A 23,137-nucleotide genomic window follows, 5' to 3' on the forward strand; every position below is an offset into this window, starting at 1 on the left:
TTTGGTCTCTATTTCAGTTCATCTATTGTGTTAAGCAGCATAGTTATTGAGTAGAAAGACAGATATTTTTCAGAGACTCTGTATCAATAATATGTTGTACAGACAACATAAGTGTCAGTCTTCTCAAATCAGCATTCTAGGCACTACTGGGCCCCTCTGAAAGTAATCTTGCTGTAAAAACTCAAACTAGTTACTACTTTTTGAAGGTCTTTCTTTCTTTTTTCTTTCTTTTTTGATTAACTTGTTGCTGCTCTACGATTCTCTTGCTACACTACTTACAACTGAGCTTCTTTTAATCTGATTGTTCTTCTTCTAGAGGGGTTTACATCTAGTTAAACAATGCAACTTGAAATTTGAGTTCTTTCGGAGTTGTACAAAAGGTGTAAGTAGGAATTGTAGATCTCAATTTCTAATACCATTCTTCAATTTAGAAGTTTTGACCATGAGATTTATATATGATAGTTATTGTAGAAGCAATGGGCTGTTATCTGTTCTTTTTTATGATCTATTAATGTTTCACACCACGCTTCATACTTTTGTGAACTTGTCCCTCCTTATTGTGAGCTTTCTGCAGAGATATTAAACACCCTGAATTTGGGTTGACTGACAGTGAGGTTAACCTGCCAGCACTGCCTCGCCTAACACCAATTCAATCGCACTCGATCATGAGCCTTCCAGGACAACTTCTGAATTTCCTAAAACCTTAAAATCAGCAACACCTGAGGTTTCTAAGGTACACATACATAGGGAACTAGAGCATTTTTTGTAAGGCAAACTATAGGCCGAGTTTTTGGGGAAACAGAGTGAGTGCTAACAATGGAGGGTATAGACCAACAGAGGAACTTTGCCAAGATATTTAAGGGAAATATTGTAAAAGCGTAAACTTCCCGACATGTTTTGGAGGCCAAAAGACAAACCATTTTCCGGATGCGCAGTCTGGGAGATGGATCTTCGTGGAAGGAGACAAACGGGCTCTTGCCACTGCTCCTTCCCTTCTCTTCGTTTTGGACATCGTAATCCACAGAAATTTCAAAATGGGGATGGTGTTTTCCTGGGATGAAACAGGCGTCTTCCCACCAGACCAATGGACTTTAAGACCGTTGACTCAATGCTAACCTTTGCATGCCTAACAAAACCAGTCTCGAGTACACTGGGCTAAGAGATCTCGCTATCTCCCCCTTAATAAAAGATGCATGAGGAGTCACAGTACGAGCTAACATGCTTAAGTTCCTTTTGATACACTAAAACATCAAGAATATCAATGACAGGTATGTCTCTGCCCACAGCCCGAGCACTACTTTAAATTTATAGACATGGAAAAGCATATTCAGGGAATGACAAAACTGGCTAAAATATGTTAGAACTGAGCGGAAAGTTTACATCCCAAGTGGTACCGACACAAGGAACTAATAGTCAAGGTTACAATTTCCATATGGTCTTTTCCATCTAATGGTACCCGTGTCATTACCTCTGGATGTAAAATCTGCATTTGAAAAGTTTACTTGAAAATAATTTGAAAATTCTGTATCCTTAGGTGTTGCGATACAATTACAATGCATTAAAAAAAAAAAACCTATTTACTATTCGGATCTGCAGTATACATTCCACAGCAACACAAGCTTTATGGCAGAACTATCACATTGCTTACAAAAATATTCACACTCCTTTCTTATTTACTCAAATTCAATGTAGTGTTTGTATCGCCATTATAACTCTTCCTACAACGCTTTCAAAGTTTACAACCATTCATCATGTGCAATATGTAGGAGGGTAGCACAGAACCCAGGCTTCTTCCAGTTATATATATTAGAAAATATCTACAAATAACTCACCTTTACAAAACAGAGTGGCAGAAAGGCTACATAGTAGGCACTGAAAAGAGAGTTAAAGAGAACTTCCTTGATCCTGCGGTTAAAGTCAACCTTCAAGCATTCAACCTCATTTCGTATAAGATCTGGCGAGAGTGGACAGCTGTGGGAAGGAATGGCGGTGGGGTTATTGAACTGTTCTTTCAATGACTCTCGAAGAAGTGAGAGGAAGTCTTTGGGTTTGACCAGACTGCTGACGCTGGACGCACTGTCTTCGACCAGGTGGTCCTGCACTAGGTAGCTGCAATCCGTAGGAAGAGGCTGCGTTCGGCTGTCCTGGTGAAAGCAGCAGAGCGGTACGTAGACACCAAACCTGGAGAGGAAAGAAAAGTGCTCAGAGTTATACTAGAGAGCGCAACCTGAGCAGGAAGGAAGGGGAGCATCCAATGGGAAGGAAAGACTGAGAAAGACTAATGTATCAGAACCAAGTGGAGGGTCACAGCAGGTTAAAATAGACAAAAGGAAGGCCCTTGAAGTGTGTAATAGAATGGGGAGGGTCAGTGCACATATCCACAGAAAAGGGTAAAAGTACTGGAGCATGGTACATAGTGGTGGAGAGTAAAAGAAGAAGGAAACAGGCAGAGTTAATACTCTAGAGAACAACGAAGCAGAAAGAACATGAAGCAGAGAACAGACCAGGAAAGAATCTCTGATGTGTGGACCAGACATGTGAAGTGTCCTTAAAGTATAAATAGAAAGGTGGATGGCAGTGCAATGTGGAACAAATAGGCAGAGAGTAATTCTGGAAAAGAACAAACAAGCAGAGGGTCGATACAGCTTGAAACAGAGAAGCAGACGGGTTGAGGATCACTGCAGCATGGAGAAGAGGGTCCCCTCACACTGAGGTGTAGACAGGTGGAGGACCACTACGGTACGAAAGAGATAGGAAGTCCAGGTTTGCGTTGTTTCTTCCAGGTTTGTGCTGTTTCTTTACTACAGCTCTATTGATTACTGATTGAACAAGTCATTCATTTCTCACAAATATAATTTCATTGTGATCACAATGTTGCAACGCGCCTGGACCAGAAGCCATAGCACCGCCCATTTAAAGCGCTGGCCTCTTACTCGCCTGCTTCATTCAGGCATACAAAGGGCACTCATGCTAATCAACTGTAAATAATACTCAAGACCCTGGAACATTAAGGAGAAGAACCAACGAGAATACTGCTCAGAACTCATGTAACAGCATCTGGACCTTGAGAAAAGGTATTGCAAAGTGAATAATCAGAAGAGTTGAAGAACATCCGCGGGAATGGAGTAGTCAGAGGAGGGAGGAAATGCAAGTGTGTGGTAAAACAGGGGAACGTCTAATTGTGTCAAACAGTCAGAGAAGGATATGTATATATATATATCTATATCAGCTCGAATTTTTTTCAAAACCTTCCGTAGGCGAAAAGAAGAAGCGGACCACCACGGCTTACGGCAAGGAATTTTATTGGTCTTTTAACCTCCTTTGATGACGCGTTTCGAGCATCAAGTGCTCGTATATATATATATATATATATATATATATATATATATATATATATATATATATATATATATATTCTTTACCACACCAAACTTTCCCATTCAAAGAAGGCGCTGACTCCGTGAATCTCAGTTCAAAACGTTTATTCCATGTTCAGTTGCTGCTCAGACGCGTTTCGGCGGCTTGCTCCCGCCTTGCTCACTAACATCTGTATTGCTAAATCTTAGCCTTTTTATACATTTTACTAAAGTCATGTGATACAATTCTCTGCCATTTGACTGGCTATTACTCTGTCAAACATGGACCCACCCAGTGAATTACCATAACTAGTTGATGACTATGCACATTCCATTGTTCTATGTTAGTCTTTCTTCACTAGTTTTATGTAACACTTGAAAAAACGTCCTTTAGAAATTTATACAATTCAATACATAAAATAAAATAAAATAAACATATGCCTTCCCATTACCACAAGTTTCCCAAACAAATGTTTTTGACCCTTTAAATACAATTATTTACAATTATTGTTGTCCCTTGAAATATGTCATTTATGCACGAGATGCATACTAGGATGAGTCTGTTTTTCATATATGTTATTGTGGGTTACTGCATACTCATCCCATGAGTCATTGAATAGGCCTATCCAGACCTCCCATGTTCACCTAAAATCACAATACAACATGTGTCGCTCTGTAATTGGATGCGCACACTCGCGCTTCTACCACAAAGGTTTCTCTGCTTTAGCAAACCGGTGATTAGTATTTTCACAACCCGCGCCGCTGAGACTGCCTGACACATCTACTCGAGGTGAGTGTGTGATTTGTGTCTTTCTGCCCGCTTGTGAGAGCGCTCGGAAATGCGGCCTGCATACTTTGTTTATTCATCGTTTTTGGCCATCTCAGCGAGTCACTCACTGTTATGCTGTTACCAGGTAACTGCTGATAGCGAGTTATCACCGGGAGGGGGGAGGATGTATAATGGAGTTTGACCGGAGTCGTGCTGATTCAGACATGGGGACCTGTCAAGTTTTGGCGGCGGGAGGCAATTGGGTGTGGTGCCGTGAAGTGTGTGACTTCCCTGGCACTGTTTAACATATTAATAATAAAACGTGAGTGTATAATGCTAAGAGCATCAGATAGTTGTGAGTGGTACTAAGGGAAGGGACAGAAGGAAGAACAAATCTATTTACAGTTCAAATATGGACACTTAAAGCCTCATCCGCGTTCAATCCAGACGGGATTTTGGAGTTTAGGAGAATAATGTATCTAGACTCCAGGCGGCGTAACGCCAATTTTCGATTTCCGCCCCTGACATTCCTGGGTATACTGTCAATGACAAAATAAGTAAGGCCTGTTGCATTGCCACCATGGTTCTCGTGTATGTGTCTAGCTACTGGGTAAGCTGGGTCTTCATTCGTAATTGCACGCAAGTGCTGCAAAATTCTTACGTGAGCAGGGTGGATGGTAGATCCCACATATCTTTTCCCACACTCACAGGTGAGCACGTACACTGCATACTCGGTTTTGCATGTATAGGCTTCCCTAATTTTGTACGGGAAACGCCTGAACGGTACATCCACATTTGATGTGTTTTTCCCATGGGTGCAGGCCTTGCACTTACTGCATTTTCTAAATCCTTTCTGTGCCTGAAACCAGTCCCTGGGTTTTTTGGATTTCACTACAGGGGCATTGCAGACCAATTCACTACGCATTGACTTGGCCTTCCTGAATGATACTAAGGGTGTTTTACCCACCATATGACCTATTGTAGGGTCATTGCGGATAAGCGGCCAGTGCCTAGTTAGGATTTTGCGGAGGTTTGCATGATACCGGTTGTATCCGGTTATCAACCTTGGCGGTTGCCTCTCTTGTTTGACATGCAATTTCTCTGTTACCTTCGGGAACAATAATTCATTACGGGTTTTTTTGTTACATTTAACTTCTGCACTCTTGCATGTTTTGGATGTGTATCCCCTTTGCAGTAATCTCGAAAACAGGTTATGTTTGGCTTCTTTTACACCCTCATTTGTTCTGCAGTTGCGTGTCATTCTCAGACATTCTGCATAGGGGATTGATTGTTTGAGTGGAGTTGGGTGAAAACTGTGAGCGTGCAAGATAGCATTCCCTGCTGTTGGCTTGCGGTAGGTACGTGTTTGAATTTTATCATTTTCAACATACAGTTCTAGGTCTAAAAACTGAATACTTTCTCTGCTACTGCTGCAGGTAAACTTTAAATTCAATGCATTTTCATTTAAGCTTTCAGCGAATTGCATTGCACTCTCCCCACTTCCCTCCCACAAAATGAAAATATCATCAATGAATCTTTTGTATATGATCACATTGTTAGTCATAATTTCCGGGTGTAGTGCCCACAGTACCTGCTCCTCCCACCAGCCCATATGTAGATTCGCATAGCTGGGGGAGAAGCAAGTACCCATGGCCGAACCTTGAACCTGCTTATAGTGTAACCTGTCAAAAATGAATGTATTGTTAGTAAAGCACCATTCAGTCATTTCAAGTATCATTCTTGTGTGTTCAAACAACTGTATTGGTCTTTTGCCCAGGTAGTACTTGATTGCGTTGAGGCCGTCGCTGTGTCTAATGCTGGTGTAGAGGGATTGCACATCCATGGTCATAAAGAGATACCGTTCTTTCCAATTGACATCATATACTTTTTGGAGGAAGTCCCCTGTGTCCCTTATGTATGCAGGAAGTTTTTTAACCTCCGGTTGCAAAAAGTGATCCACAAAGATACTGGTGTTTTCAAACAAACTCCCAATCGCCGATATTATCGGTCTACCAGGCGGTGTTTTGTTGTCTTTGTGTATCTTGGGAATAAGGTACAGTTGTGCTGTCACAGGGTAATCGTTTTTTAGAAATTCAAACTCTTTTTTACTCAGCAAGCCTTTTCCACGCCAATTAATATATATATATATATATGTAACATTTCTTTTAAACGTGTCCACATCCAATCCGAACTGAAAGCATGGAAAGCACTCTGGTCTCCGATTTTAAAAGTATTTATTGCAGACCCCCTACCGCTCCAACAGACGCGTTGCGCCCTACGGCGTCGTCAGTTGCTCAGTCCTGCCTGTCCTGCATGTTCTGGGGTATTTCCAAGCATAAAGTTCTGTAGCACTACTCTGCAGCTGTCAAGGAGCTTGACACACATATTCAACCCCAAAAGCAAAAAAAGCAAAACAAACTGATTACTAAAGAAATCTCTGGGAAATCAGAAGGAAGTGTTGACAGCTGAAGTGTTGTTGGACAGAAAAAAAGACCACCAGGAAAGCCACATTCAACAGCAAGATTTTACATTCATCTTAAAAGAAAACAAGCCACTACTTCTCTGGAACCATTGTGGAAGCAAACAACTACTAGTTTGTTCCAAAACAGTTTCTCTACCAAACCAGACTAACCAGTTGGTGGAGCCCTGCTACTCCCAAATAAGCTGTATGGGAACTCAACATCATTTCGAACCCTTAATCATAAAGTGTCTCTGGTCAACAGTCATTCTTTTCTGGCCAAACTGCACTATATTTCGCTATCTCCAAAACCGACCAATTCTGAACTACATACTGCCGGAGGTACGCAGCAAAATGTTGTCATTAGATTACCTTGGGGTCTGCTCTAAATCTCCTTTTTCAGTTTCACATTTTAGCTTGGGTGCTTTTAATAAGTGACTTTTTACGTCGAACTTGCACAATGTACTGAGAAGTAGTTGCACATACAGTTCACTTCTCGGACACACTGTCTCCAAGGCTAAGCACATAGAACGCGATGTCCCTGCATTTCCGCTGTTCTAGGCTTTTAACCACACCATCGCATCAGCTTTGTACCTTTGGCACATTGTGAGTGTAACAGTATGTATATTATATAAACAGTCTATGTGCCACATTACGCACAGGAGCACTTCGGCTGGGATTATCCGGGGATTATATTGGACTCCTCGCTCACCATGAACCGCCAGATCAACACCGTCTCCTCTTCATGCTTCCACACGCTTTGCCTGCTTCGAAAGACCTTCAGATGGATCCCCACTGAATCCAGAATGACGGTCACACTCAGCGGCAGCAGACTTGACTGCGGCAATGCACTCTATGCCGGCATCACCCATAAACGCCTCAGGAAACTACAGAATGTTAAAAATGCCGCAGCCAGACTGGTCCTCGATACAGAAAAGGGGGTGGTGATGAACAGAGTGTCTGAATTACGCAGACCACTCTTACCCAGTCCAAAGATCAGGGCTTGATCCATCACCGTTATTTATCTCACTGCCCCATCCCAGCTCAGAACCTGGCTGTATGCAAATTAGTCTGTCCCTGGCCCAGTTCATCATGGGAACAGGGCAGACCAAACTACAAAGCCAATTCTTCACCAGAAAGGAGACAAGCTACCGGGGACCGGTTTCTGGCATTTCAGCCTCTTCGGCCCGGCTTGCTTGAATCCTGATGGAGCAGTGAGAAAGGGACTCATGTCTGAGTATACCCTGCCACACCTATAGTGGCCAAAAACGATACAGAAAAGGGGGTGGTGATGAACAGAGTGTCTGAATTACGCAGACCACTCTTACCCAGTCCAAAGATCAGGGCTTGATCCATCACCGTTATTTATCTCACTGCCCCATCCCAGCTCAGAACCTGGCTGTATGCAAATTAGTCTGTCCCTGGCCCAGTTCATCATGGGAACAGGGCAGACCAAACTACAAAGACTGGTCCTCAACATCACCCGCCTCAGCCACATCATCACCAAATACCTTTGAAAACTCCACTGGCGTCCAGTCAACAAAAGAGTCACTTTCAAAGTCCTCACACACGCCTACAAAACCCTCCACGACGCAGGATCAGCATATCTGAACCACCGCCTCTCATTCTACGTACCCACCAGACACCTCCGCTCGGCATAACTGGCCCAGGCCACCGTCCCACGGATCCTCAGGACTAGAGGAAGATCCTTCTCCTACCTCGCTGCCAAGACATGGAACACCCTGTCTCTCCACCTCAAGCAAGTTCTGTTACTGACCCAATTCAGGAAGGATCCTGGCTCTCTGATTGAACCCCAGAACCCAGATGGATCAGTAGCTCCTCATGTCCTCCCTCAGCGCCTTGAGACCCTTGCAGGTGACTAGTCACGCTCTATAAACCTTGATTAATTGATATCATGGTCGAAATGTTTCTCCTTTTCACCATTTGCATAATGCTGCTTACAATGCTTTGTTTCATCTGCCTAATAATTGTAGTACACACTTTTTAAACAATATTACAATTGTTTCAATAAATGTTTGAAAATCCAATTTGTATCTTTCTTGTGTTTACCTTGATTCAAAAGTAAACAATGAGAGGGTAGATCTGTTTCTACGATATCCAAGGGGGTGAGGGGGGAAAGAGTGCTCGTGCTCGAGGTTGCCAGGACCATCTCTTGGTCTTCGTTAGGGGTCCAAATGGGGCACAGTAAGCTAGCTAGAAATTAGGCCAACATTTTCTGATTATACGTTTGAACCGAATCCCCATATTTTGACATTGATGTTGTCCAGGTACACAGTCCTACTTAATTTGTAGGAACCGTGTAACAATGCATTCTCAATCTGAAACAACATGAACCAACTACAACAATAATCTGCTTTTATCTAGTGCTTCAGACCATACTTCTGCCATTCCTAATTGCTTTAAATAACAGATGTTACTATTACACAATTACATGGCACAGACATGCAGGCTTCGAAGAATGAAGTTCGGGTTCTGCAGAATATCAAAGTCTTGCAGGGAACAGGACACATCTGACTTTAATGAACGATGATTCAGAAACTGTAGATCCTGGAACACTACCTTGTGATATTCCAAGATTCAGTGATGAGGTGGCCGCTGCTTCTCCTAAAGCAAACCTCCACACAGAACTCAGCCTCATTAAATAGATTACGAAACAGAAGACATTCTCGACTAAAGTAAACTGTGCTTGAGCAGCCTTTCTATAAGCCATACCCGTTTTGTTTGCGCGTCCTGCCTTCCTATCCCTTCCGTTCCTGTGCACTCAAAGGCAGATGTTTAGAGAGCAAATTAGAAATGCAGGCATGATGTTACAAAGGGGATCTACTGGATCTTAAGGGTTCAAGCAAGTATATGGTTTAGTCTGGCTTAACCAAAGTGAACAGCTGCTCTACAATTAAGAAACAAAAGCTAAGAGCTAACTGGTAGAGTGAGGCTAGCCCTGGGGCCTACCTTGCTACTCGCTTTGAGAGGTGTGTCACTTACAAAAGCTAAGACACCCATGGAGAGAATAAGACTCTAGTACAGATACAACACAAAAGTCTTTAATTGGGCCAAAGCCGCCATGAGATCTGTCAGAAGTGCATACAGAATATGAACGATTCTGGTTAAATTTTCAAGCTCTCCTAATATACAGAATGTAGAGAGCCATGCCCACTTTAGACAATTGCACGTAGATTTAGAAATGGACACTAACCTGGTCATATTTGGCAAGAACGACTCTACCGACGAGGTGCTCTCTCAGTTGGATAAAGACGTACTACTGTATCTGATAATCATAGCCAGGAGAGAAATCTGCCTAAGATGGAAAGACCCGATTCCCCCCAATAGAGAAAGTTGGATAAAAGCTATATTTAACATCGCCCAAAGGGATCAGGGAGATCAGTTAGGGAGACAGGTCGACATATGGTCCCCCCTTCTGAACTGGGGCAGACATCTACATTTGATAAATTCCTAGCATAAAGGTGTTGGTTCCCCGGTCCAATGATTACACCTGACCTCAGCCACAAGAGGTCGCCCAGGGGTTACAGATCTATGCAGTGAGTCGAGGGACGCCCAAGTAGACCACAGACGGCTTACTAAACCTGCACTGATCTAAGGTGAGATGAGGACAAAATAAATAAATAAATAAATAAAATAATATTCAAATACATAAGAAGAAGAGACAAGCCCGTTGGCCTGAGTGACATGTGGCCACTTGTGGACTGAGAAGGTCCACACATCTTGATCACAGTCAATTTCCCCACGGACCTTTGAACTGAGCTCGTGACCGACAACCCTCTGATTTTAGTTAATTTTAGATTTCATTCTGTGGTTGATAATGTGCATCTAAAGTACAGGACAACAAAGGGACCGGATGAGTTTGGAGAGAAGCTTAAGTAAGATCAAAGGGGGAAAAGGGGGTGGAGAACTTAAATCTCCTTTGGTGCCATCCAAATGTCTTGATCAAGAGGCTCAAACTGCTTAGAGGACCAATGTCCAAGGAAAAGGAGGAGCCAAGGTCCAATTGTTTGAGGACCTGCCCTGCACCACTGACAGGGCCCAATGATCAGGCACCAAAATCCTTTCTAGGAAAGCCACTTGAAGTCCATCTGAAGGATAACTGTACCTCAAGAGAAGGTGGGACTGAAGCCAAGGCTTAAGTGAAAGAAAGCCACACCTTCACTGAGCAGCACCAGAAAAAACAAAACGTATTACCTAAACAGTGGCTCCAGAGGTCTTGCAAGGAATCCATCAGGACCATTGAACACCTTCACTGCAGTGAAGCAGGTGTGGGAGCATGCAGGTATAGCACTGAGCTGGTCTCAGTTAGAACAGCAGAGGTGAATTCTGGGTGCAGCATCGCAGTATGACATAGCAGCGGAATTGTGTGGGACAGCGAGGAAAGGAAGCGCCTGTGCAGCTAAATAAGAGTGGAGCACCCCGCAGCGAGGGTGAAATGTGTAATCGGACTATGAGAATGAGAAACTTACGCAGAGCACCGATGTGAAGTTACAATATACAATGAAGGAAAAATGGGTTAGAACATAAAGTGAAAGAATACTCACGGGTAGCCGAGGAAGAGAAGGTTTAAAACAGAGTGGTTCCGGAACAGGTTGACCAGCGTCCAGCAGAGCACCCATCCACAGAGCGTCAGCAGCACCAGGCGGGCGCTGATCAGCGCTGTGTACTGAACCATGGACGTCGTGCCCATCTGGGAGGCCTGCAAGAGACAAGTAACCAGAGTTAGAACAGGAACTGAGGGTAACATTCCAAGCACACACTCCCCAAGAAATCCAATGTTTGTTTATTTTAGAATTCTTTTTATTTTCAAATCAGGAAAAATAAAACATCAGAGGGCACGTACATTCAGGCATTACAGCATCATTACTGGTACATTTTCAGGAATACACATGAAGTAAGAAAGGTTTTCAGTGTTACAGTGTCCGTTGTTAGATTAGGTCCAGTTCATACAGTATTATATCTATTAATCAATTAGCTCGTCAACATTCCTGATCATGGAAGAAATCCAATGTTAAGACTGATCACTAGACAAAAAACAGATCCACAGAATTATTTTGACTGAACCAGGGTACACAGGGGAGCTCAAAAAATAAATGGCCACATTAGCCTCCGGTACCCATAGGTTTTATGTTCTCTCTTTCTGGACAGCAAAACTAATGCGGCTTGAGCAAATCTGATACTTTCCTTTAAGTAGAATCTTAACTAAACAATTCACTAAAATGAACTACCCCAAAATTTCAGCCACAGCCTTTGATCTCATCCTAGCAATCACACGTGCAATCAAACGTAACTAAGTTAGGGCTGTCTGGATTCCGTATGCATCTGCAAGCGCCATATCAAGTCAATGCAACCACATTTATATGTGGGAAATCTAAATCATTTCAGTAAAGTGACCTGCTGCTGCTGCTGCTGCTGTTGATCTGTCGTGATCATACCTAGATCCTGCTCTAGGATGCATTAAGCTTATGCAATTACATACGCATGAAGACTCTGAGCACCCCATGTGGAAAAGTCAGCCCATAACGCACCTGATGCCCAGGCTGCTGGCGCAGGACGCCTCTTAGTTCCCATCTTGAACAATTACCAAATAAAGAGACGGGCGCTGGGAGCAGGAAAACAAGAACAGAGGTTTATTTCTCATGAGGAGAGCCTGTCATTTCGGACACCCGCATAGTGTCTTCAGGAGGTGCTCTAACAAGTTTCTCTGAGGCTTCGTCTTTTATACACATGTTTATGATGCACAAACATTCCTTATTGCAATAAAGACGCTTTGAAGTAGGAAAAAGCATGCTTGGAATCCCAGCTTCAGGCCTATTCCCATACCAGTCGCTCAGATGTCATCCTCCCCTCCTGAATGTAACAAGAGATTGTGATCTCTCAGCCGGACATTCCTACAGGACACGAGGGCAGGAGGGGATGATCAGATCAAAGGTTGGGCAGGCGATAAGATCGGGCACTTCGGTTGGTGTATCACGGTTTTGTTATGCTGGGCAGGAAAAAGGAGGGGTGTACATCCACGAGGCTTGGTCTTAGGACTTGGGACCGGGTCGAAAGGCCAAGTGCAGCTGGGGGGGGGCTCGTCAGCTGAGGGGAAGGGTGTTCTTGGGGGGGAAATGGGGGGGGTGTGGGTCGAGCAGGAGGGTTACTTCTAGAGCAGGGTCACGCAGAGGGAGAGGGTTTTATGGCCGATGCATGAGCAGTGCGCGCGGGGAGGGGTGCCGGGGGTTTAACAAATGGGCAGAGAGGCCATGGTGCCTAAAATGGCTGTCGTGTACGTGTGTGCATGGGTCTATGCTGGCGGGATAACACAGTCAGTGTTTAGCGATATCCGTTCTGCTTACAACAAGGGGTACAGTGAACACAAATGAACGCCGCTTATGTGCATATACATTGCCATTTTCAACAGTCGCCGCTTTTTTACATAAGCTAGTTCATTTCTATACAGTCGATACGATTGGCGGAATGCGGTACATATGATTTTACATTTGTTGGGTTATTCATACAAAGCTAGAGATCGGCATAATACCTAGTCGGGGTCAATCAAGAAAAAGGTTCCGACACATTATAGAATCATGTTCCGACTTTCTCTCCGGTGACATCAACATACAGAAAAAATGCTCTGATACCTTCGGGTCCTGTCAGTGCTATAAGAGACTTTCGGAAAACTAAATACATGAGTGACCGATGAAACATTTTTGAAAGCAATACAAAATGTTTGAGGGAGGAATTCAGTTCAATACAAGCAATTAGTCAAGGGGTGTGTAGAAAGTTCAGGAAGGGGGGTCTTCGTCACAATGTCTTGTTTAACAGAGTTCGTCTTCTTTCGTTGGCGCTGTTGAGCACCGGCAGTGGAGCTATAGGTCCAGCTCGGATTCATTCGTACGCGTTGCAGGGTGCGATCAGTCCTCTGCGGTTAGATCACAGTCCTGTTTCCTAACTGATTCTCTTAGGGGTGCCTTATGCTGGGCACCTGTATGTCTTTCTTCTTCCGTGGCAAAACCTTATCCTATCTAGATGCTGCTCCTCTTTTCTGAGTCAAAAGTTATGCGAAAAAAAAGGGTGACGTTGTTGGATAATCGAGGGAAGAGAGGGCGGAGTGGGACCAGATCTTTGAGCACACCAAGGGACCAAAGGAGCAAAGGATGACGAGCAGGCAGGCCCATCAGTCGGGCTCAAAAGGGACGGGGACTTCAGGCACGAGTGGGTCAGCAAATCGAGGGCTTTAAGGCAGCCCTTCATTCCTTCTTCTGCCGAGTTTGAGAGTGGTGCCTCGTCCCGCGTCTCGTTGCTCTGCGACTCCACCTTTGGTTGAGGTCACACGTGCTTCATGATCTGTGGCCAGGCTGTGCGTCACGTCCAGCTCCTCTCCTCCGATGATTGTATCTTTGAATGGGTACAAAACAAGTTTTAGAAAAACTGGCAGGAGAAGACATTTATACATCTCAATTCCGTCCCCACTCCTAAGTAGGTGGGGGATAAGTTCATCGGTCACAGTCAGAAGTCACGACTTATGGAGTATGTAGGAGGGCATTTCTACTGAATTCGTAAACCTATTTGGACACATTCGTGACGTGCATGGAGAGAAATCGGACTCCCATCGACAGTGTATTCTATCAAACTCGAAATTGATTCCTTAAACCCAAGAACTGACAATCTTACATTTCCCTTCGGGGTCGGTTAACTCTTGCAAGCAGGGGGGTTATCATCATGAGGGGGGGGGGGGCAGAGGTTAAACATGCTTTTCTTGGGGAGCGACGGTTAATCAAGGTCATCAATTACGCTTAGGGGATAGCTGATATGGAGCTGGGGTCAATCGGGAGAAGCGAGGACGCTTTGGACAGGGAGCTGGGGTCAATCGGGAGGAGCGAGGACGCTTTGGACAGGGAGCTGGGGTCAATCGGGCGAGCAGGAGGACGCTTTGGACATCCGCACTTAAGTGCAGAGGGGTGAGGCAATCTGGGCATCGGGGATTGCATTTCTAACAAACTGAAAAACAGAAGACCATTGACGTTATAGTCCCCCTATAAAAAGGTCAGATTTAGGGGACATCAGTCGTCTTACCTGTCCTTTCTTTCATTACCAACTCGGGTTCTATCGTTTTGCAGAAAGGAGAGGTAGTAATATGGCAAGTTACAATCGTTTTAGTTCCTGTCATTTTTGCCGAACACCTTTGTGTTCGAAGAGACCCAATTAGGTTTGTGCCGGTGGGGCACAACGTTACCACACAAGGGAGGAGGGAACAGGGAGACCCTCAGAGAGAGAGAGAGAGTCGTCCGCACTCTAAACGAACCATTCGGTACACGTATGACATGGGGAGAGAGAGGGAGAGAGAGAGGGAGGGAGAGAGAGAGAGAGAGAGGGAGAGAGAGAGAGAGAGAGAGAGGGAGAGAGAGAGGGAGAGAGAGAGGGAGAGAGGGAGAGAGAGAGAGAGAGAGGGAGAGAGAGAGGGAGAGAGGGAGAGAGGGAGGGAGAGAGAGAGAGAGAGAGCGAGAGAGAGAGAGAGAGAGAGAGAAAGAGAGAAAGAGAGAGAAAGAGAGAGAGAGAGAGAGAGAGAGCGAGAGAGAGAGAGAGAGAGAGAGAGAGAGAGAGAGAGAGAGAGAGAGAGAGAGAGAGAGAGAGACGTGTACAATAATAGGCCATTTAGTGCGCACATAACACAGAACAGCAGGGGTCAAGTAATACGGAAACACAGGTAGAGGGACGACGTAGATCCATACATTACGTACACACAAACTCAGGCGGGGGAGACAGTACATGTATTATATACAAAAATCCAAGACAGAACATAGAACAGTTACAGGTATTATATACAAAAATCCAAGACAAAACATAGAACAGTTATCGGCCAAAAATTATCTCTTCCTGTATGCTGCGCCTCCTTAGCATCCTAAGCTCTTTTTACCCTTTTCTTCTCTTTCATCGTCGGCTGTCTTCACTGGTGGCTCTGGTTGCACACACTTACGCCTTTGGCAATTGGTCAAGAACTAACCTGGTCGGGCTAATGCTCACGGTGGCATTTTCGAATCATTTTCCAGGCTGAGGCAACAGTGGGTGTCAGTTGGGAGAACAATGGGGCAGCTTTGAGTTTCATGTCTATGAGGGTGCGAAAAGGAGGTAGTAGATTTTAAACACTGGCAACATTCCTAGTCCTCCAAGCGGAGGGTACTTGGGTAAACCTCACCTCGGAATATTCCTTAAACTTTCCCTATTTAGTTAAACGTAGGAATTTATTCATTAGTGCACGCGTGCCGAGCGAAGTCATACTTTGTAGTTTCCGCTTCAGGCTGTCCTCCCAAGCGCTAAGTTCAGGGAGAGAAACAGTCATGGTTCGCTCGTCGTGTGTAGGTACCATAATCGAACCCCTTTTTCCCATCTCTTTGTCCGCTAGATCACCATTTTCTTTTTCGTACTTTAATTGATGTTCCGATGTGACCTGCAGAAAGAGGGAAAAAGAAGGGGGGCGGGGACAGCATTTTAAAGACACATCAGCGTGCATAAACTCGAAAAGGCTTTTACCTACTACCTACTCGGGCTATCTCCACTGGATGCAGTCCCTGCCAACTCGGCGTTTAAGCCCAGGTGGACCATTTGGTGTGGGAGAGATGATTATCGGAAGCCTGTGGATAGCATAGGTCGCCCAAGTGTGGTATTACGGATCATGCGCAAGGGGGGGGTGGGGGGGGGGTCAGAACAAAGGGCAGTCGGTGCAACGTGGGGGGGCGAGCTCGTGCTCTCCTTTCAGGAAAAGTGATAACCTACAGTGGTACGGGGTCGTTGTCGTTCGTACTAGGGGGGTCAGGTGGCACTCCTTCGGGGCGACTTAGGGGCATTTTAAAACAACTTTCCGGATACAGGTAGCATATAAAGTATAGGCTAAATACCAGGATCTTTAGCGGTTGCTTTAGGCTTGTACAAAAATGAAAAACACATACAACAAAAACCTGGACCGTTCATATTTGCAATATTTCTGCGTACTATACTTTTTAACCCTTACTAGTCGACTTGAGCCATTTCATCTGTAATCTAGTTATATCGGAAACTTATTCGAAACTTACCAATTTACGCGTGACAACTACGTTTGCTTTTTTTCCAAAAATCTTTAATACAAATGTCGGTGCATAAATACAGGCCTACAACCCCGTGGGCCGGCCACGGAGCAGGCTGGAACTGTACATGTGGGGATACTTATTAGTGGAAAACCTAATGGAGTCGGTGGTCGCTTATTTCATAATTTTTAAAAGTGCGACAAGTGTAATAAAATCATATCGAAACTTCAGTGTGAGCGAGTATCATAAGTGTTGAAATTCGAATTTTTCAATAATCATGATGCGCCAAAACTTAACTACAATTCATTATCCGAATGTTCAATCAGTACCCATCTCATATCAATTCATTGTCCGAACACATAATCAGTACCCATCCCATATCAATTCATTGTCCGAACTGACAGTACACATCCCATATCAATTCATTGTTCGAACATATAATCAGTACACATCCTATATCAATCCATGTGTTTTTTTTAAAAAAACTGCATACATATCTCACGACATCAAGGCTGAGCAATCGGGGTACAACAAGGAGTTGAAAGTTTCATTTGTACCGGCGCCATTTTGGGTGCAGCCAGGCAGATCCAGGCATAGTCAAAATGTCCACCAACTCGTGGTTGGCCCAGAGCCTCTTTCGGCAGTCCAAAAGTTCCGTTAAAGGGCAACAGAAAGGATCGGCGGTATGAACCATCAGTCAAAGGGGGAGGGAGGCAACAATTTTTTATACCGGGTCATACTGGATTTTCACCGGAACTGATCCGAACTGCAGTCGGCAGGATTTTAGTCATTCGAACTGAGGCTGGCGTCAGCATGGGAGCGCCGACGTCTCGCGGCTATATTTTCATCGTTCCGAGGGTAGTCATGGCAGTCATTCCCCATCGGGGGTGTCTGCGGGGGTCGGGGGCCCCCGTGGCTTTTATAGAATCTTCAAAGTCGAGGAGAACACTTCTGATTGTGGGACTCATTTCTTAATCTACAAGCAACCGGGCCATCTCTTCACGCCGGGCCCGCTCCTGCAGGGTCGACCGCCATTTTACGAGTGGCCGAACCCTCGTCGGGTGAGTGGAGCGTTGGGGGTGCCGCTGGGGGCCTCCACCTGGGGAGGTGGGAGAGGCTCGTTCGCGCCGCCTCTCCCTCCCAGCGCACTCCACGCCGTTCTTCTCGGCGCTAATATCCATGATGGCCGGAGCAGGCGATGAGAGGGGGGGGGGGGGTCGGAGGCATAGGCAAGACATCCCCCCCCGGTGGCCTGCAAGGCGCCGCTTCAGGGCCGCACGGGGAGCTTCTACCAAGCCGTGGCTGGACCAGGAGATGCGGGGGGGGTCGGTGGCATGAGCAAGACATCCCCCCCGTGTTGTCGCAGCCATTATTTAAGAAAGAAGAGGGGACGCCCGGATCCCGTCGGCCTCGGCTCCTCTTCTGGCCCACCTTATGCGATGACCTCCAGCCGACGGCTGGCAGCAGGACCCGCCCTACACGTGCCGAAGATCTCGTCTTCCGGATGGGCGTAGCCGCGGACCTGTTGCACTTCGGGAGTTTCCAGAATGGGGGTAGGTATCTGCTGACTTGTATCTATCTCATGTTACCGTTATTGGGGCGTGGCAGGCGGTGGGACAGACATGTTTGGAGCAGTGAGGGGTGGCGAAGAGGCTGGTTGCCTCGTGGCCGTTGCGATGTCAAGCTTGGCTTCTTTCATCATTTTCATGTTTCCTATTACGGGCTTATTTCTAACATTTCTTATTTCTAGCGAAATCATGTGTTTTATCGTGAGCTTATTTCTAACGTTTTCCTATTTGTAGTGAAATCAAAAACTCATCAGTGGCCTACTGATTTTGCTTTCTTATTTCTTTCTTCCTTTTTTTTTTTTCCTAGCATGTTTCATGCTAAAGTTTCTGTTAACAGGATACGGTGATTACTTCGTTATTGTTGCATATGTCCTTTTTATTAGGGGTGCCCTCTGGTCGAGCCAGATGACCTACCTCTAATAAATGGTCCGGGTGGAACTAGTTTACCAATCAGTGGGGAGTAGATAGGTATGACAGATTACAACGGGGGACAAAGGTCCGCATTACCTACCCTTCACTACTTGCAAAGATTAGACAGAATATTCCTTTTCTACGTTATTTGCAAACAGAGAATACCTCAAAAGAACTATTCCTCGAACAAGAAATGTCCAGACAATCAATCAATCAGTGGGGAGAAAAACAGGCATGACGGATTACAACAGGGACAAAAGTCTGCATTACCTATCCTTCACTATCTGCAAAGGGGGCAGAATATTTCTATTCTTCCCTGTTTGTAGACAGGGAATATCTCAAAGAGCAATAATCGATAAAAATCGATAACAAACAATCAGTGGGGAGAAAGATAGGCATGACGGATTACAATGGGGGACAAACGTCTGCATTACCTATCCTTTACTATTTGCAAAGAGAGAGGAACGTTCCTATTCATCGCTGTTTGCAAATAGAAAATGTCTCAAAGAGAACCAATACGTCAAGTACAATCAATCAATCAATCAGATGGATAAAGCCATCCTACCAATCGGACGTAAAGACGTCCTACTTAACCTTACCCGGACCGGACCGGATCGTGTGGGCAGTTCTTCACCTTCCCTTTTCCAGCGCCCGATCGTTCTCTTTCTCCATGTTTTTACCGCGGCATTCCTGTGGGATTCCAGTCAGGACAGTAGGTCACTTGAGAGAGGTCCATTCGGAATCGGTGAAGTTCATTCAATCGGCAGCCGGACGAGGGCCCTCTCAAGGCAGGTATACTCCAATCATTTTAGATGTTCACCCCATCGTCTGGACCTCTCTTACCGGACCTTATGTCGCTGATGGACCCCGCGTTGGGACGCCAATTGTGGAAAAGTCAGCCCATAACGCACCTGATGCCCAGGCTGCTGGCGCAGGACGCCTCTTAGTTCCCATCTTGAACAATTACCAAATAAAGAGACGGGCGCTGGGAGCAGGAAAACAAGAACAGAGTTTTATTTCTCATGAGGAGAGCCTGTCATTTCGGACACCCGCATAGTGTCTTCAGGAGGTGCTCTAACAAGTTTCTCTGAGGCTTCGTCTTTTATACACATGTTTATGATGCACAAACATTCCTTATTGCAATAAAGACGCTTTGAAGTAGGAAAAAGCATGCTTGGAATCCCAGCTTCAGGCCTATTCCCATACCAGTCGCTCAGATGTCATCCTCCCCTCCTGAATGTAACAAGAGATTGTGATCTCTCAGCCGGACATTCCTACAGGACACGAGGGCAGGAGGGGATGATCAGATCAAAGGTTGGGCAGGCGATAAGATCGGGCACTTCGGTTGGTGTATCACGGTTTTGTTATGCTGGGCAGGAAAAAGGAGGGGTGTACATCCACGAGGCTTGGTCTTAGGACTTGGGACCGGGTCGAAAGGCCAAGTGCAGCTGGGGGGGGGCTCGTCAGCTGAGGGGAAGGGTGTTCTTGGGGGGGAAATGGGGGGGTGTGGGTCGAGCAGGAGGGTTACTTCTAGAGCAGGGTCACGCAGAGGGAGAGGGTTTTATGGCCGATGCATGAGCAGTGCGCGCGGGGAGGGGTGCCGGGGGTTTAACAAACGGGCAGAGAGGCCATGGTGCCTAAAATGGCTGTCGTGTACGTGTGTGCATGGGTCTATGCTGGCGGGATAACACAGTCAGTGTTTAGCGATATCCGTTCTGCTTACAACAAGGGGTACAGTGAACACAAATGAACGCCGCTTATGTGCATATACATTGCCATTTTCAACACCCAACTGAATACACTGTATGCTGGACAAACTGAGATTCAAGGAAAAGATATACAAATCTCCTCTTGACCAGCATCCCAAAAGAAATACAGGCACAATCAGTATTTCTACACAGTCCTGATATAGGAACTGCAATCACCTTTTCATATTGTTTAATGCTATTTATAGTAAAGAGCTTTTGGTATTGCACAAATCTTCAGAAATGGTCTTGAGTGCCTATGGGGCACTACTGTGAGGCCAGTCGTCTTTAAAATGCCCATGTCACTGACTCACACTTATATTTAGTAGTAAGATTTTGCTTATTTTCCCACAGATGTGTCAATCATCTCTCACTCACTTGTAGAAGGCCTAAATTCTGTGAGAACACCAGCAACTTCTGAACTCCCCGCCAGCAGGTCTGAAGCCTCCTGTGGCTGGTGGGTTCACCATGCTGATCTTCTTTTTTGGTAGATGGCTTCTGGCCGCAAGAGAGGACAGGGCTGGCCAAAAATAATACTGTTTACTGAAGCCTCAAGACCGGACACTGATTTCCAAGACAAATTTAAGGCTGGTGCAGAATTAGAAAGCTCTGGGATATGCAGTTAGATGATGCAGAGCCTGTGCTCAACCATCTCCATGCTCATCCAGAAAACCTCTCCACAGAACATGGAAATCTGAGGGCAACAAGGCCAAGAAAACAGACAAGAGTTTTATCTGCGAATACCAAGAGCCCCAGGGCAGCTCACATTTCACCCAGTATGACTCCTGTTGAAAGGGTCTGACACTCCTACTATCTGTCTGTTCAAACTAAAGTGGAAATGGGCTTCAGGTGTATACTCTGCCTCGGTTGTTTTAACTTTTTGACTTACGTCGACTCCCACTGAATCACTATTGGAAGCCAGGCACCCCACCTAAGATATGTATCAAATTTGAACCTCAAACCAATACACACAAATACAGAAACAAGTACACATCAAATACACAAATAGTAAAATACTTTATGTAATTCAGAAATAAAAATAAATGCAAAAATCTAAATTCTAATTGGAAGGCTGGAACGTTTCAACATTTAGTTTTCTTTCTAAAAGATGGTGTGATATGCTGGTCTCCTGCATATCAATTTGCCATTTTTGGTCCAAATGCATGCTCTCTTTTTTGCCAGCCCTTTTCAGTGCTTCAATTGAGACCGCCAATTGTCCATCTTGTCCAATTTTGTCCACCAATTCTACTATATTCCTTTTGCTATACGTGCGCTGCTCCCTTAAATCAAGATAATGATACAAGTATAATTTTCATCCTCCAATTTCAAATTTGTTTATATTGAGAATCCTAAAAAAAATTGTTTATGTATATATGCTTTCTTAAGCTCTTAATATTATTTATATTTCTAAACAGTAGCAGACCCACTGAGTAGGCATTGTAGCCCTGTAGGGGACCAGACACCCCACAGATAAAAAAAAACCAAATCACTGCCTTTCCACAGACACCTCGCCTTGTTCTGTGTGCCGGATGTTGGCACCATTGATGTCTGTTGTGACTCCGTGCTGCCTCCCCGCAGGACCCAGACACAGCAGTTTAATTATTCAACCTTCCGCACCCTAGAATGCAGAATTGATCATTTACTGGAAGGTCAGACAACTAACCTTATACCTTACTCATTACTGAAAGTCCACTCTGCAGAACAGGGAAGTAGGCAGGGGGTGAGCAATACGCTATTACTTCTCGTTCTGCTGCTAATGGCATATTGTTCTGTAAATAATACTTCTAGCTGCAGATTTTGCACCTTTTGTATCAATACTAAAGCAATGCCCTATCCAAGGAGGTGAGCTTGGAGAGAGGACTTTACACCGAGAAGTCCTGAAGGCCCGACCGGATATAATGCCCCTCTCGAGAGACTTGCGAAACCACACAGTCATCTCTGGAGAAAGTATGGACAGATGCTCAAGTGACTTCCTGGAAGATGGCCAAAACAGGGACACTGAGCTAAAACAGTAGTTGCGGCCTTTGCTCTCGTGGAATGATCCAGACCCCTCTACAAAATCCTTTTTGACCAGGCTACAACACAGTTTGATGCAGAGAACAATCCTCATTTCTGGACAACCTTTCCTCGCATAAGAAAACCCAACAACCAGCTCATCACTACCAGTACTTATTAGTCCATCAATGTAGAAACGAAGGGCCCTCCACTGATCCAACTGTTGTAGACTTTTCTCCTCCTTAGATAGATGTGGTGGAGAAAAGAACAAAGGAATCATGATGGACTGCCCCATGTGGAAAGGTGACAACAATTAAGACAAAGCATGCACACTCCTAAGTTGACTGATGTGATACTGTTTATGTTTATGTGATTTGTATTGCGCGCAAATACCCTGGGGTGTCTCGGCGCGTAGGATTACAATTCAGGCAAGGAGGCGCTGGAGAGGAATCATTGATTGAAAAGCCAAGTTTTCAGTTGTTTCCTGAAAACTGTGAGTGGGGCTAGTTTTGATGGGGAGAGGAAGGGTGTTCCAGAGTCTAGCGGTGGCAACTAGGAAACGTCTGCCTCCCCAAGAAGAGGTTTTTGTCCGTACGACATACTCCGAAGTGATGGCAATGAGAAACATGGCCTTCAGAGTTAGGAGTTTCAAAGTTTAACTATGAAGAGGCTTGAAAGGAAAACACATAAAAAAAACGTTGGAACCAAATTAACCACCCAGTCCGGTATAATGAATAGGGCAGGAGGAAACATATGTGAAAGCCCATT

At 45.0% G+C, this 23,137-nt stretch overlaps 1 protein-coding gene across 2 annotated transcripts in view; it reads right to left on the reverse strand.

Moving 5' to 3' along the window:
- TMEM39A (transmembrane protein 39A) overlaps positions 1 to 23,137 on the reverse strand; it is a 335,139-nt gene that overhangs the window by 23,319 nt on the left and 288,683 nt on the right. For both annotated transcript variants that reach the window (XM_078656707.1, XM_078656708.1), the window contains 2 exons: positions 11,149 to 11,303; positions 1,833 to 2,181 (listed from right to left, as the gene is read on the reverse strand). In XM_078656707.1, the coding sequence (XP_078512833.1) occupies positions 1,833 to 2,181; positions 11,149 to 11,303 (504 nt within the window). The remainder of the gene's footprint in view (positions 1 to 1,832; positions 2,182 to 11,148; positions 11,304 to 23,137) is intronic.

Source organism: Lissotriton helveticus, chromosome 8, assembly GCF_964261635.1.
Source record: "Lissotriton helveticus chromosome 8, aLisHel1.1, whole genome shotgun sequence".
Lineage (NCBI taxonomy): Eukaryota > Metazoa > Chordata > Amphibia > Caudata > Salamandridae > Lissotriton > Lissotriton helveticus.